At 28.9% G+C, this 17378-nt stretch overlaps 5 protein-coding genes across 5 annotated transcripts; 3 read left to right on the forward strand and 2 right to left on the reverse strand.

The window, feature by feature from the left end:
- Nucleotides 1-564: 564 nt before the first annotated feature.
- On the forward strand, nt 565-2595 carry LOC113368444 (KIF1-binding protein homolog). Its single transcript, XM_026609989.1, has 2 exons — nt 565-1666; nt 1731-2595. The coding sequence occupies exons 1-2, from the start codon at nt 706-708 to the stop codon at nt 2552-2554; spliced, it is 1785 nt and encodes a 594-aa protein (XP_026465774.1). The 5' UTR covers nt 565-705; the 3' UTR covers nt 2555-2595.
- Nucleotides 2596-3908: 1313 nt separating this feature from the next.
- LOC113366125 (conserved oligomeric Golgi complex subunit 8-like) lies at nt 3909-6736 on the reverse strand. Its single transcript, XM_026607677.1, has 5 exons — nt 6580-6736; nt 5208-5680; nt 4935-5148; nt 4709-4875; nt 3909-4637 (listed from the first exon to the last, which is right to left on the reverse strand). Exons 1-5 carry the CDS (start codon nt 6626-6628, stop codon nt 3909-3911), a joined length of 1632 nt encoding a protein of 543 aa, XP_026463462.1. The 5' UTR covers nt 6629-6736.
- A 730-nt stretch (nt 6737-7466) lies between these two features.
- Nucleotides 7467-8320, forward strand: LOC113368447 (UDP-N-acetylglucosamine transferase subunit alg14-like). The gene has a single exon (XM_026609992.1). It carries the CDS (start codon nt 7670-7672, stop codon nt 8318-8320), a length of 651 nt encoding a protein of 216 aa, XP_026465777.1. The 5' UTR covers nt 7467-7669.
- A 249-nt stretch (nt 8321-8569) lies between these two features.
- On the reverse strand, nt 8570-11162 carry LOC113366128. Its single transcript, XM_026607682.1, has 5 exons — nt 11111-11162; nt 10916-11052; nt 10469-10522; nt 9319-9394; nt 8570-8721 (listed from the first exon to the last, which is right to left on the reverse strand). Exons 1-5 carry the CDS (start codon nt 11160-11162, stop codon nt 8570-8572), a joined length of 471 nt encoding a protein of 156 aa, XP_026463467.1.
- Nucleotides 11163-13025: 1863 nt separating this feature from the next.
- On the forward strand, nt 13026-14784 carry LOC113368446 (protein-L-isoaspartate(D-aspartate) O-methyltransferase-like). Its single transcript, XM_026609991.1, has 6 exons — nt 13026-13123; nt 13184-13320; nt 13738-13984; nt 14053-14138; nt 14204-14281; nt 14410-14784. Exons 1-6 carry the CDS (start codon nt 13069-13071, stop codon nt 14488-14490), a joined length of 684 nt encoding a protein of 227 aa, XP_026465776.1. The 5' UTR covers nt 13026-13068; the 3' UTR covers nt 14491-14784.
- Nucleotides 14785-17378: the final 2594 nt, after the last annotated feature.

A 17378-nucleotide genomic window follows, 5' to 3' on the forward strand; every position in this document is an offset into this window, starting at 1 on the left:
GCTTAAATGACTGGACTATAAAGAATTTCGCCGATGTTACCTCAAAAACTGCTGGACCGAACTGGAAATTTTAATAGCTATTCGGAAAAAATCGATAAAGACGATTTTTTTTTTGACGATTTTAATGAAAATAAAATTCATGAACCTAACGAACAACCTCAATTGTTGAAAGCATAAGAATTGCGATTCGATTATCAAAAATTTCATTGAAGTTAGGGGGCCGTTCAAGTATTACGTAAGCACTATAGGTAGGAGAGGGGGTTATTGATTTGCTTATTTTACATATTTTTGGTAAGAAATTTGCTTACTTTTGATGACAAAGGGGAGGGGGGGGGGTAAATAATTGTAATAAATCTGCTTACGTAATACTTGAACGATCCCTAGGAATAAAGAGCTGAGTCAAAATTTTATACCATCATCACAATTTTACAAATCAAAAGTTGCTAACACGTATCGGGAATTTCATGCAACTTGCGTTAAAGTAAAATGCCACTTACACCTATTTTTATCAAAAGAACAAGATCCACTTCTTTATTTATCAATGATCTATTCCACCTACCCTCATCATACTTCATTGTAATCTATTTTATATTGAGGTAGGACAGCGGTAAAACAGCCTGCTGCTTTATCGACATCGTATATGTCATTTTGACATAAGAGAATTCGCGTTTTTTAATCTATCGATATAAGTTTTAATTTTTCAAAATGGTTATTTCAAAAGAATTTTACGTAGATCTCAAAGAAAAATATGATAAAGTACAAAAGCTCATTATCGAGGACAGCAAACAAGATCCTGCAGCCGAGCCATATAAATCCAAGTATGCCGCAAAGGTTATACTTGAAGGGATGCAAACTCAATTGGATCAATTACAATTGAATGAAAATGATGATAAATATAAATTAGATACAATGTACTCGGTAGTTCTCCTAAACTTAGGTTTAATCTGTGTTGAAACAGAAGAATTATCCGCAGGCGAGAAATTCCTTACTTCTTGTGTGTCCAAACTAGAAGGCAATCACTTAAAAGATGATGCAATTTTAATTACCACTAATGCTTTAAACCAACTAGGAATTTTATGGTCCCTCCGCACAAAAGCTTCAAAATCTAAAACATACCTTGATAAAGCTGAACAATATTACTTAGATTATAAACAAACCGAGAGCAAACCGATCAACATTACAGATATATTCTCCTCCGACGCCACCACATCTGAAGAAGGCCTACTTTGTTTAGAGAAAACATACACATTAACTTTATACTACCTTGCACAAGTATACGGCAGCTTAAATGAAGATTTAAAATCATCTCTGTACTGTCATGTAACCTTAAAACGACAACTGGAATTTAATGATTACGAATCTATTGACTGGGCACTAAATGCAGCAACCTTATCACAATATTTTACTGAAAAGAACGGTTTTAAACAAGCACGACATCACTTGGCAGCAGCGTCTTGCATATTAGATAAATATGAATCCGTTTTAGAAAATCAAGTGACTGATGATGAGACAAAGGCAGCTAATTTAGAACAATTTAAACATAGATCTGCAGATGTAGCGAGATGTTGGTCTAAGTATGGATTATGTTTACTATCTAACTCTTGGGAAAGATTAATGAATCATGCAGATGATCCAGAAGATTCACCGGCTTGCAATTTATCATCAGGTAATAAATGATATTTGTTGAGTTAAATAATTATATATATTATAATAATATATATTGCTTTCAGACTTATCCGCACTGGTTTTGAAAGATGACAGCAATATAAGCAAACAATTACAAAACTTTACATTTGAAAATTTAGATCTAAGTCATTATGAAAAGCAGATATCCTGTGATTTTGTTTTAACATTCGATGATGCTAAACTGGTGTTCTTAACAACTCAAAATTGGTTGAATTGTGCAAAAGAATATTATACCTTAGAAAATTTAGCTTCAGAATATGCACAAATTATAATGGATTATTCACAATTATTTAAATACCTTGCACTATTTGAAGAGGATGAAGATCGACAATGTAAAATGCATAAGAGAAGAATAGACCAGATGGAAGAATTAGTGAAAAATCTTAATCCGCAATATTATTTGCAAGTTTGTCAACAATTTTGGCATGAACTAGCATTAGCATACTCCACTATATTAGACATTAAATTAGAGAAATTGAAAACTCAAGATAAACCTACTCCTCATGCTCTAATCAAAATTAATAGTTTAATCGACAAAAGTATCGGTCACTTCCAAAGTTTACTTGAATCCGTAAAGCATCCAATCAAAAAAGAATTTCCAGAAACATTCTCAGAAAACGTTGAATTATTTGCAGTCCCATCATTCTTTTTGGTGGCTAGATTATATAATAAATATATCACTCCAGATAAGTTAGCACAAATGGAAAATACAAAGAAGAGTTTAGAATACTATGAATTTGTAGTAAAATACTGTGAAAAACACCCTGAATGTGCAAAAAGACTATCCGTTGAATTAGAAGTTAGCAAGGAACTTGTGAATCTGTTGCCTTTGAAAATTCAGAAATTAGCGGGTGAAATTGTGCATTAACTTTCTTTCGCTTCTCAATTGTAAAACAAACTAGTCATTCTGAAATGTTTTGAATAAAACTTGTAATAGTTAAATAATGCTATAGTTGTAATGTGTTAATGATTATGCAAGCTTATTATGATCTTTAATGACTTTGAAATAAAATCATATTTTGATAGTGTAGCTGCTTAATGAATCTGATGATTTTTTATGATATATATAATCTAATTACGTTTTAAGTAAATTATGATCAAAGCTGATATAGAACTAGCTGTAAGTGGAATTCTGTCTTGAGGCAATTATGGCATCGTGCCTTAAGGCAAATTGCTGAAACTTTCCGTCCCATAACGAAATGTTCAAGGAATACTGAATGGTTTCAAATAGATTATTATAAATATTGTCTAATATTTAGATTTATATAAACCGAATTGCAAAGTTCAAATTTTTTGTTTACAGTATCTTAGAAATTTAGTCAGAATTAAAAATAAAATGAATTATTTTTGATATACAAAAAAACTAAAAAAAAAAAAAAAATAATAATACGAATTTTTTTTCCAAAATCAATTATTTTGTTAAAAGAAGCCGAAAGTTTTTTGAATCATTTAAATTGGACGCTTAGTTCTCTCAAAAACTGCCATTTTTTGCACATTTAGCTTTGTATCTTCGAAATGGCTGGGCCTGCCATAGCCAAAAACTAACAATCACTTCTCCCAATCATTACTAATTGAATGTTGATTAGATCATTTAAATCGGATGCTCCGTTCTTTCAAAAACTCGATTTCTATTTTCTGCATTCTTTACTCCGTATCTCCGAAACGGCTGGACCTGCCTTTGCCAAAAACTAATCAGCTCTTTTCCCTATCGATTGGAATCGAATGTTTTTTGAACCATTCAAATCGGTTGATCCGTGCGTCCCGGAAACGTGACTGGAAATTTGTATCAATACATACATAGACACACACACACATCCATTTTTTCTGAAGTATGCCAAAATGTTCAGAAACCTTCAAAACGTCGAGAAATGTAAAAATTTTCAATTCCGATTTTTGGCCCATTACAATAACTTACCCTACGGAAAGTTAAAAAGTACTGAATTCATATTACACACCAATATTTAAGAAAATTTCATATTGGAAACTTATCAAAAAGCTCATTTCAATTATTATAAGAAATACTTCTCAATGAAAACATTGCCTTTGATATAAATATTTACTTTATTTTCTGAAGGCATTATATGTTTATATGTCTGATATTGCACATATTACATTCGATATAAATAAACATATTTGAAAACATAAGTAAACTAATTGTTATTTGCAATAATTTTAGCAAACTATAAAAATATTTATAGTTTCAGCAAATAGGAGGATAATACCTAAACATCATCTGTTTTATTATTTGTAATATCAGTTTGTACGTCATATTTCTTAGGTAGCAAATTATCTATAGTTTCAAGAATAGATTTGGTATCTAAATATCCTATTCCTTCATTTTCTACATTGGAAATGCTTATGCCCAAAAATGTAGCAACAGTATTACAAGGAAAAACCGTATGAAGACATTTTTGTATATAAGGCAGCAAATCATAAGCATAACAAACACAGAAATTTGTGAAATTATCTTTTTCTGATGATGTCAGAATTTTGTGTTCTCTTTTATAGTAAGATAAAATCGATTCAGATACAACTATTAATGAGTTTTGGATATCAGTCGTAACTTTATCTACAAGAGATAAAGGAGTGCACAATCGAAATTCATTAAATATTGTAAGTAAGCCGTTACAATATTCAGCTAAAGGATAAAAATCAAGCAAACTTTGTGGCGGAGTCAAGCCTTCTTGGCCTTTAGTTCTGGAGTTAGAGTAGTGTTTGTTTATCAATGTAAAATTTTCTAAATCATCTTTTAACTTTTTAGTTATTTGGGACAAAGAAATATAGAACTTTTTATAAATCGTTTTCAATATTATCGGGGCCATAAGACTACGAAAATCTGCTCCTACTCTGCTAAATGATAATCCAAAATACATACACTGCCCAATGAGAGAATCCAAAGACGATGTGGCTTTCTCAAGATCTTTTTCCATGATATAAATAATTTGTGTAATCTATAATAAGGGAAAATGTTATACTAGTAATAAGCCTACTTTTACATCATAAAATTACAGCTACTAATTACCTTTTTATGCAACCAGCCATAAAATATATATGATTTATTTATATTGACTTGATTATTATTGGGAAACGAGTATTGATCATCATCATTAAATATTGCTTTGTATTGGGTTACTATATTAAATAAATGTATACGTGAAAGCTCAATAGTCTTGCTTAAGTGATGGGAAGCTGTAGAAATGTATAATTAAAACCAAATATAAAAAGAAGAAAGAAATATTTTGGTATACCATCATCTTTGGGGATATCACTGAGAAGATTAGTTAACCATTCTTCTCTAGCTTGTAAAAAGCGAATTCTTAATTCTGGCTCTGTAAATGCTTCCATTCTTCTCAAGTAACCCACAATTTGTAAGCATTTAGGTAAAGTTAAATCTGTACCTAATGACGATAATAACTTTTGAAGCATATGTTGCCACAACTTTTCCATATCTGACACAATACTCTATAAATGAGATAATGAATTAGTATAAAACATCATTTTTGATCTTGATTGCAAAATACCTTGACAATTAAAATGTGTCCATGTTTCATTCCTAATCGTTTAATATAAGCTGCCAGTTCTAAAGCTTCTTCAAATTGACCCTCACGAATACAAGTTTCCATCAAAGTTGGCAACTCTAGAATTTCTAATAATTCTGAACTATGATTCAAAGTAATTTGATTCAAGTATCGATCTGAATTAATATCACTAGATGTTGTCATGAAATTATCACATTTTGTAGCAAATTCTGGAATTTTTGACAATAATGAATCTAAGTTCTCTTTTGTACATTTAAACTCGTTATAAATTTCTCTCGAGCATTCTGCTGTTTGAATGAAGGTTTTGTAATTGGATATTGCAAGTTCTTGAGTCTGTTGAATCAATAATTTTTTTTCTTCAGATAATCTAGGCTCTTCACGCTGCAGTTGATCAACTGTGCATGAGCCTAATTTATTTAGGTATGCAGTAAATTGTGCATTATTTTGCAATGAATCTAAAATGGTAGAAGTGTTATACATTGAATAGTTAACAGTTAGTAAATGAATAAACATTAAAATAAATAATACAGATATAGAAGAAGTGAAATATATGAAATACTTGGGCCTTATAATACACGAAAAGCTAACATGGACAAAACATATAAATGAAATTAGAAAGAAGATAGCGGCATTAACAGGAGCTTTAAAAAGGATTCATTCTTTCAAGAAAAAAAATAAGGTATTTATTTTAAAAGTGCATATAATACCCATAATGTTATATGGAATAAATATCTTGGGGTCAAACAACTAAAGCTAACTTAAATGATATAAAGAGAATAATGAACAAAGCCATAAAAATATTGTATAATTTTCCACACTTAACACCCACCAAATACTTACAAACAGAAACAAATATTCATTCACTAAACAACATAATAAAAATAGAGAAATGCAAATTAATACACAAAATGAAATATAACAAAATTAAAACAAGTACAACAATAGACATAAATCAAGATATACACGAACACTACACTAGACAACAAAACAATTTTCGCATTGAACACGAAAGAAAGAAGAAATTGAGAGGAAATGTCATATGGAGCGCCAGTAAAATATATAATGACTTGCCAAACGATATTAAGTTGACCAATTATAAGGGCATATTTAAAAAAAAATAAAGAAATATGATAAGGAAATTGAAGGTCGGATAGATATTTTAATTATAATAAATATTATATTGTAGTATAATGAAATAGACAAATGATATGTATATATAAAATAAGAAAATTGTTTCATAATCTTTCATACCAGATACCCCTGTCTGACTTAGATATGAAAATAATATATAAATAATATATAAATAAATAAATAAATAAAAAAGATAAATAAATAAATGAAAAATAGTATTTACCTGGACACCCATGGGGAAATAATAACTTAAATACTTTTCCAGTCTCCATGATTGTAAATTTGATTTGAAGCAAGAAATTGTTCTATAAAAATTGCATGAAGGATAAGTTATACTAATTCGAATATCCTTCAACAATATAATCCTCAAACATCTAATTGCACTATATGTTTAAACATATTTTTATTTTATAAGCCTGAACTGTCAATCGACACGTCAACGTCGTGAATGACAATGATACAACATAACCTAACCTTGCACTGACAATATAATTTAACTTAGACTAAAATTAACTAGTGGATCGCACATATAATTATGTTTAAATCAATATATAAATTTAATTATTCAATTTCCACACAATAGGCCAATACTCTTCTTTTATCTATGAGGCCATTATTTACTGGTCGTCGAAGAACTGTCAAAAGTTTGACGGTTAGGTCGGTGGCGACATCTAACACAGAACAATATGAACCCGGTAGTCACTACGTAGTTCCTCACGATTTGGGAACGATTTTGCATAGAGGCGCTGCATGCAATTGCCTTAGAAACATAGGAATATGATAGGAATCTTAGTGGATTCCTATTGGATTCCTTCATATGCATTATATTCATATGAAGTCGCTTCGTAGTTCCTCAAAAATTGGGAACAATTTTGCATAGAGGCGCTGCATGCAATCGCCTTACGAACTAAGGAGTATTAGTGGATTCCCATTGGATTACTTTATACGCAAATATATATAATTATGGACCCGGTTTTGAAGGAATATCAATATATACATTTATATATCGCTTTATACGCTTTTAGATATATAATTATGAACACAGGGTATTCTAATATTGTCTAGGACCTTAACTAAATTAAGTTATCGGGTTTTGTTCTGAGATAATAAACCGAACTGTCAAAAGGGTTCACTGTTAAATGCGAATTAACTGTCAAACACAATTTGCAATAAACATATTTATATTTGTACAATAGATAAATTATATATGTGTTTATATGCATACGTAACACCAGCCAGAGTTTGTAAATTGCCGTATGTGCATTAATTTTTATATACATTTAATGTTATGAAAAAGTTAATACATTATCACAATGTTACTCATACTTTTAGTGTTTTTCCTCTTCTTCATTATAACTAGATGTTTGTATATTATATTTAATATTCATTACTCCAAATCTTACAATGAGAGTCATTCACGAAAAGAGCCTGCAAAAACTATGATATGCATTGGCTCAGGTGGACATACAACCGAAATGTTAATAATTGTGAAAAGTTTAAACCCCCAAAGTTATAGCCCAAGAATTTATGTAATGGCAAACACTGATACTACAAGTGAAACAAAAATCCACGAAGCAGAAAAGCAATTGCCACATTCTTCTAAGCAATATTCTATAATCAAAATAGCAAGAAGTCGAAAAGTCTTACAGAGCTATTTTACATCAATTTTTACTACAATATACTCCACGATTATGTGTGTTCCTATTCTGATAAAAACTAATCCTGATTTGATATTGTGTAATGGACCCGGTACTTGTGTGCCTTTATGTGTAATTGGTTTTTTGTGTAAAGTATTTTATCTGAACAAAAATTTGAAAATTGTATTTATTGAAAGTTTTTGCCGTGTAAAAAGTATTTCTTTGACTGGTAAGATCTTAAATGTATTTGCTGACGACATTATAGTGCAATGGGAAGAGCTATTAAAGATTTGTAAACGAGCAAAATATTTTGGTAGATTAACATAATTTTATACTGAAACAAAATAATCCAATGACCAACACCAAATATTAAATTTAAATTGTATTTATATATGTTATAATTATAAATAAAATATATTTATTTCATATTACTGTACATATATTCTATTTTTGTATACATTTATAAAAAGTTTTATAAATAAAATTATTTACACCATTTTTTAACGAATTTTGCATTCGAATATTGAAAATGCAGCTGCTAAAGATATAGCTGATGCTTTTCGCCTTTCGAATATCTTACAATACTATTGAAAATAACACAGAAAATACTATGAATGCAGCCGATAAAGAGATAGTTGATGCAGTGCCGCCTCCTAGTCCTGGCACAAGAATATTTTCACCTGCGTTTCCATCAGGATTTACACCACCGGAAACTCTTATTCCATCACCTGTTGCAATTTGAAAATATACTTTAATTTGAATCACACTATAGCTTTTAAGTTTCGAGAAGAAAATTGAAATTATAATCAATGGGTAAGAAATATTTCATATTCATAATCAGCTTTTTATTTATTTAATATGTAATATATGGAATATGTAATTATTGAAGTCAAAATAATAGTTTAAGGTATAAGTACTTTATATTCATATATATATATATATATATATATATATATATATATATATATATATATATATATATATATATATATATATATATATATGTGTGTGTGTGTGTGTGTGTGTGTGTGTGTGGGGGCTTTGTAATAAATAAATAATTATGAATATGCAATATTCCCTAATTATTATTTTTAATCCAAAGTAAAATTCAATAACTTGAATTAAAGTATATTATTAAAAAATCATGTTTATTTTCAAGTGCTAAGCATTTTTAAAGCCCGGATTATGAAAAAATAATCTATTAATTCGTTCAGATAAGATAGTTATAGCTTTTAGTGATAACCTTTTGAGCATGACTCTTCTATAGATAAAAACTAAATATACAACTAATTATTTTTGTAATGAATGTGTACAAATTATATTACCACTATTGCATAAAGGTTCTGAGCATTTTCGAAAATACGTAATATGAGACCAGTCCTCCACTTGCTCGTTCCCAAACTGTAACGGAAAATTATCACAGGTTTTGAAATTTGTTAATTATTAACATGCACGTATATAGACTTGTTTGCAGTTAGCACATTTCACAATTCCGCCAATGTCATTGTACTACTTTTGCGATCAAAATATCGTTGTCAGCAAAATTAATAAACATCTTAGATTATATACTATAGAAATCTATTAATTTGATTTTTCATAGAAATATATATAATATAGTATGCATTCTAAAACAAGCTAGTTGTTAGAGGTATTTTGCCCTAAGGCAACTTCCATTAATTTTCTGATACCAGTAAATAATCGAATAAATCAATAAAAATTAAGATTGAGCTGTTCGGGCGAAATTTTTAACTGATTATTTCAAAAACAAAATTTTTGCTTTTCACAAAAAACTATTCAATAATCCAAATATCCATGATATTTTTAAACAGTTTTGGCCGTTTTATTTTTATGAAATATTCAAAGATCTATCCATGGATTTTTAAACAAAATTTTAGCCGTTTCATTTTTTCAAATGTTCAAAGATATCTTAACTATCCATAGATTTTTAAATAAAGTTTTAGCCGTTCTATTTTTCCAATTAATATTTCAAACAAATATATATCTGTATTTGTATTATCTATATTGGCCCAGACGATCTTGATCAAAAATTAATCAATACGATCTCCAAATAAAATTATTCTAACGATTTATAGATCTGTCCAGGATTTTTGGAAAAAACGTTGACGAAAAGTTTTGAGGTTCTCTGCTATTACGAAATCTCAAATTTTAATTTTTGTATTAAATCGGTTCAGCCGTTTTTGAGAAAACGTCGATGAAAGTCAAAATTTTGTTACGCACACCCTTTTCCTAATTTTAGTCAAACGATTCAGTCAAACGATTCAGAATGACTTAAAGTGTCGCAAATACATAAAATTAGCTAATCGGATTTTCTCATAAAAACATAAAGATCTTGTCCGGAAAGTTAACCCTTTCTACTCGGATGCCGCCGCAACAAAATACATATTAATCTCGCAATTCCCGAGTGGAAAGGGTTTTAATTTTAATTAATTAATTAATAATAAAATATTATATTACCGCAGGATTATCTTCACAACCTCTCAGGAACGTCGCGATTTCTCCTCTAGGTTCCTTAAATATAAAAGATTCTTTTTAAATATATTTGAAACAAAATTTTTTTGATAATTTTAATAATAACATTAAATTTAATTGGTACAATATATATTGACTTAAAAATTATTTATAAATGCAATTTTTAATCATTTTACATTTAAATGTACAATACAATGTGTGGTTAGCGTTTTTATACGATACCATATATATTTTCGCAAATGTATGTTTTTTTATTAATTTAACTGCAAATTCGATACTTGTATAAATATTGGTAGTGGTTTATTTATAAATGCAATTTTTGGAAATTTTAAATTTAACTGCAGAATTTTCTTGTAGCTTGCATATCAATACAATCCGCAGATCTTTTTTTTTTTTAAATATATAAATAATAAAATAAAATTAATTTATTACCCTTTTTTCTTGTCTGATTATAGTACAATATTTATATTTGCAATTTGTAACAGCAGTACCACCAGCATGTTCTGGGTCCTTATAACAAGCATCTTCTTTATTATTTCCGACCATGGAGCACGTGTAACATTTTAAAGCTAAAATTAAAATTTTATTAAATAAAAATATGTTTAACCATTTTTAATATTTTATTACCATTTGCCTTTAATACACAGCAAAAAAATATAAATAATATTCCGTATTTCATTTTGACATAAATGACGCTTAAAAATACTTTATCACAATATTGATTGAACTGAAAATTTGATACTGATAATGACAAAATTTTATTATTGTACCTTATCTTTTTGTAATACAGATAGATAAACTTTAAATTCGATAAAAAAAATCTGTAGTATGCATTGTTAATACATGATTAACACGCTGGGGTCAATCGTAGCCCCTATAACAAAATAAAACTCTAACATTATTTGACGATTATCTAAAAATTAACGTTTCAGTCTATTCCAAAATATTTCAATGACTACTGATCAGCAATCATAAACTTTCAACAAATATAAAAATACTCTCACATAGTTAGATTTACTCTTTCGGCGGTAAATAGGTTTTACTAGGAATAGAAATCACGACCCCCTGTCCACCATTTTGCTCGACAGGTGCTTGAATTATTTGTGGGTAATTTGTTAATTGCATTTGTAAAGGATTTCCATAAAAAGAAAATCCAGATTGTGGATAAAACGGTATCAGAAATATTGGTTGGTATCCTCCTACAAACTGTGGCGGTGCCACTGGAGCAACTGGTTCCGGTTTTTCAACTTCTGGTGGAGAAGGCTCTTCAGTAGTGGTTGTTTCTGGTTCTTCTGGGGGAAATACTGGATGCGGTACAGGGTAGACATAACCATGTTCTTCTTCATCAGGTAAAGGTGTAGGTCCTTGTATCATCATCATAGGTATTCTCGGTTCCACCGCCGCTGGCAGATATGTATTTGACGGAACTGGAGCTTCTGTTGGAGGAGCAGGTGGAAGATACGTATTTTTAGGTTTTTCTGTTGTCGTGGTTGCTACTGTTGTAGTAGTAGGTTCCGTTGTCGTAGTAACTGCTTCCGTGGTAGTTTCCTCAGCTTCTGTAGTGTATACTAACTCCGGTGGTAAATGCATGTCTTCAGGTGCTCCTTCTGGCAGAGGTTGTGATGGAGTTAAAGGATGGCATGTGCAAGGTGTAGCCATCACTGGGGCAACTGTAGTGGTTGGTTCTTCAGGTGGACTTTCGGGCTGAGGAGGTCCATAATGTGTATCCGGTGGTGCATAGGAGTCATAGAATCTTCCCGGATACGGGCCATCATCATAATCCGCAGGTGGCAGGTAATCATCTTGACTATATCCAGTATCAGGATAGTTGTGGATTAAAGCTGTACGATATCCAGGTTGATATAATGGTTCTGCATAATTTCCAATATACAATGGTTGTGAATGTGGATATTGGATTCTTTGGGTGGAGTATATTGGATTACCACGATAATAACGTACTTGTCTCACAAATGGATTAGGTAAAACATATTCTCTAGATTGTTGCACAAAGTACCTACTGGCAAAACTATTATCCACAATTATTGTAAATACTACAACTAAGGAGAACAAAAATTGATTCACTTTTCTTGACATACTTTTCTTTAAATATACAAAGATGTCCGTGGATACAGATGCAAAAGTATACTAAGCAAAACATCTTGGTATGGTATGATTTATATAAATAGGTGAAAGTTTGTATACTTAAATAATAAACGTTTGTGAAATTAATTAACACTACAGTAATTGCTTGAGTCACAATCAAACATCATTTAAAATAAATAATCAGTTTAAAATTTAATATCTAATATTTTCATGAGATTTTCGTTTGTTATGTTATTTATTAATTTGTTAATTATAGAGAATTTTACAAGTATTTTATTAATTCAAATTAAAACGGTTACTTTAGTTCATATAAATTGTACAAAGATGTCTCTGAAGGCTCTCCTGAGGAAATGGTAATTTTGACAGTTCAAAAGTGTCAAAATAAACTTTGATGTAATTACTGCAAAGCAATTTTAATTATTTTAATTTTTTAGAAATCGTTAACATACAAAATTTATAAAATAGGTAATAGTATTAGGAATATGGCCTGGCGTTCTCACGGAATAAATAATGCTGACATGGTTCGACATTTAAAAGGTAAAAATTTGTTCAATTTTATTGGTATTTGATGATTCTATTTATAAACTTTAATTGTAGCTAACAATATTATTCGAAGTAGTGGTGTAGAAAGAGCTATGTTAGGCACAGATCGAGGATTTTATTCCCCGAAGACTCCTTACATGGATGCTCCACAAGGAATTGGATACGGTGTAACAATAAGCGCTCCACACATGGTAATTTAATAGTTAGAAATGCTTTAAGGAGCTTTTTATTAGAAGTATCATATTTATTGGTTGAAGAATTCATGCAATATAACATAATCGTTAACATATTTCCCAAAAAAACATTTTTTTCATTCAGTTCATCATATTTCTGATGTTATATCTTAATTTCTTTCTTCTCACTTTTGATAACACGTTGCAACACCTATTTTTCATCGATTACATTGTAATCGTAACTATTTCTTTGCATTTGGTGCTTTTGTTTATCTAAATATTTCCACACACATATAAATGAATAGCTGGTGCAATCTTAATTTCGTATATTTTTTTATTTTAAGTGAAATATTTGTTACCGATTTTTTTTTTATTGTATGTATTTACATACATTTTTTACAATTTAAAAAATTTACAAATGATTATATGTAACAGCATGCTCATGCATTAGAAATCCTCAGTCCATTCATAAAAGCCGGAGAAAATGTATTAGACGTTGGTTCAGGAAGTGGTTATTTAACATCATGTTTTGCAAGAATGAAAATGCAAGATGAAACTGAACAAAGTGCAAAAGGAGTGGTTGTCGGTATAGATCATGAACCAGGTTTAACTGAAATGGCAAGACAAAATATAGAACAAGATGACCCTAGTCTTTTAACAGATCGGCATATTATTTTAGTCAGTAAGTCTCCAGTAAAAGTTACATTTCTTAACCAATGCTAGATGTTGAATATTGAAAATTATTTTCAGCTGGAGATGGACGACTTGGTTATGAAGAGTGTGCGCCTTATAATGCAATTCATGTAGGAGCAGCTGCTGCCACATTACCGCAAGCAGTAAGTATTCACTAGATTAAAATCCAATGACTGGATAAAAATTATTTTAAAGAATCCTTTATTAGTTAATAGATCAATTGAAACCAGGTGGTAGAATGGTGGTTCCTGTAGGACCAGCAGGTGGTGAACAAACTCTAGATCAGGTGAATATCGAAGGCAATTCTATTCTAGCAAATACATGAATATGTTATAAATTTTGTTATGTGCCATTTATTGATTTCAATCTGTATTATGCAAATATTACATTTTAAATAATTCATGTCCTCAATAGATTGACAAAAAGGCTGATGGAACCATACAGAGAAAATCTTTAATGGGTGTGATATATGTCCCGTTAACTGATAAGAAATGACGCTATGGTGCAATTTTTAGAGTTATTTGTGGAATTACTGTGATTGTGATAATTGTTTATAAAATTTTAATTTCATATCTCAATGGAATTAAAAAGTAAACAAAAGCACGAATTTTAAATAATATTTGACTAACGATGATAAATAACTAACAAGACTGGCTGATCATAAATAAATTAAAATAATATTTATTGTGATTTTAATGAGGGATGTTTGAATCAGTGTTTTTATATTTATTTATATCTAAAATTGAAATTTAGGTATTTTACTTTATTTTCTGAAAATTGTTTATCTATCACATGAGATTAAAGTAAATTAAGATTTTATAGTTATATGAATCATTATGTGTCTAAATTTTAACAACAAGAGCTTAATAGTATATTAGGTACATATTGATTATTCATATTTTTTATAGCATCTATGTGCTTCGAATGAATTAGATAATTATTATAAATAAATGCAACGCATGATAATTTTAATTGTACATCATATCTTAATTGCAGTTTTCTTTAATAAGCAATATATTATATAATAGAAGTAAATAAATTTATTTCGTTCACAAAAGGTTTTTTTCATAAACAAATTTAATATTATTTGTTAATAATAATGAATACTGCACACAATGTAATGATTGCTATTAATAATGCATAATGCATTGAAAAATATTTAAATTTATAATATCACGATGAAAAGGGCAATCGTATTTATGCGAGGTTTGAATATTATCTTGAAAATATCAAGCTCTACAATGAGAGGACTCTACCTATTCATACCCTAAAATAGGATATCCTCCTTATAGGTGTATTGAGATTTGTTTAGTAAAAAATAATTACAATGAAATATATATAATTATGCCCTTTTAGTTATATAGCGAAAAAATACATTAACGTCCGCAAGACTTACAGTTAGATGTTGCGCCTGGGTAATAATAATTATTGCAACTGAAATCTGCGCTTTACTTTATTCTATATATATACATATATATATATATATATTTTTGAATATTCTTGAATTTGATGTTGATATATATGTTTAATTTGAGTTTAATATTCGGGCGTAACATCAATAAAAATAGTATGAGTTTTTTTTAAATTTATAGTTTTTTATTTTCCAATTTTTATAGTTAACTTGATTACCACTGAATGATGGCTAAGATGCTAGCCGAAACGTATGGATTTTAAATAAATAAATTTAAAAAAAACTCATACTATTTTTATTGATGTTACGCCCGAATATTAAACTCAAATTAAACATATATATATATATATATATATATATATATTCGTGTATATACTCCCTAAATTAGCAAAATAAAAAATATATTGAAGAGAACCAGTTCCTTCTTTGTCTCAAAATGCATGACAACATTCAAGTACGTTCGCATGAAAATCTTGATGTGTGCTATTTAGATAAATTATGAAAGTTTTCGCATAGAATTCCAGAATGGCTTCCACAATCTAAACGCCACGAAAGATGCCAAGAGCAAAAGCTCAGAAACTCGAATCGCTACTTTCATGAGCTTTTCCGTCTCTCAAATTATAATATGTGGAATTATAAATAATATTTAGCAATTTTTTAATAAATTAATTACTTCTCGAATATATAATTTATATTTAAAAAAATATACGTAAGAAAATTTGTTAGTTTAGATCAACCAGTACCAAAGAAAACGCAAAATGAGAATGCAGGAGAGTAATAGATAAACAAATATTAATTACTTTTATCTAATAAAATAATTAATCACTTAATTACTGAGAGTAATTATTATTGTATTTGATATGCTATTAATAGCTTCTAATTAAAAAATATATATATACTTCGAAATTTTGAAATATGAACTAAAAACAGCAACTCCAAAATGTAGTAAATTTTTTGTTAAAGTTTTGATAATATTGGATAAACCGCAAACAACTTTCATTGAATTTTTTTTTAAATTTCATTATAATCAAACGCACATATCAGTGATTGATTGTTTTATTAGATAAAAATAAGACAATTAATCTGATTATGAGAATAGAAGTAAAGTATGCATACTTGCAGTATTATTCGCCTTTGTGCCTGATTTAAAACTGATAAGATTTTTTCTAATTCAATGCATTTTTATTTAAAGACTTATTCTCTGGATGATGTGAAGGCCGACAAATAAAGAATGTAGTAAAATTGATTTCAAATTATTTTGATGATAATCTTCTACGAATCACAGCATACTTGGGCATTTTCAGAAACCTATAAATACATGCATTTGCACTGTTATTTTTTTAATTGTGGAGCAAAGAGCAATCAAATACATATATCAGTAATTAATAATTCATTAAGACAAAAATAATAAAATATGACTTGGCTTTTTGTTAATATGAAAGATTTTTCATATTTAGTTAACAGCTGCTAATTCCAATGCAATGCATAATTTAAGTTCCACATAAGTAAGTTCTTAACCGACTATCCTTTAATGTTCCCAATTCGCGTTCACAATTATTTTGCTCCTAAATCTAATTATCTCTAATTATCTCTTAAATTCACCTATTCTACTTATGTCCTCTAACTTTAACTTAATTAACAATGACATTGATATTCATAACACGATGAATCAAATAATCTCTATCTATTTAAGTTAACTTTTTTAGTTATTTTTTTTTCAAATATCTTTTATTATTTAATCTTATTCTATGTAATTTAATAAAACTGTTACAATTCATTCATTATGCTATTTTGTGTTTTCAAGTACTCTATGTATTATACTACATATTATCCATACTAAGTATATGTATAATAATTGTATTTTCAAGTCCTCTTGGAACTATTCTGTGGGCAATATCTTTAAAATAAAATTTAAAGAATATAAAATAAAATAATAAGATGGGCATTATAAAAAAAAATAGTTTCAAACATT

This window comes from Ctenocephalides felis, unplaced genomic scaffold, assembly GCF_003426905.1.
Source record: "Ctenocephalides felis isolate EL2017-DRISC unplaced genomic scaffold, ASM342690v1 CF-g0.4_SCAFFOLD_01170, whole genome shotgun sequence".
Lineage (NCBI taxonomy): Eukaryota > Metazoa > Arthropoda > Insecta > Siphonaptera > Pulicidae > Ctenocephalides > Ctenocephalides felis.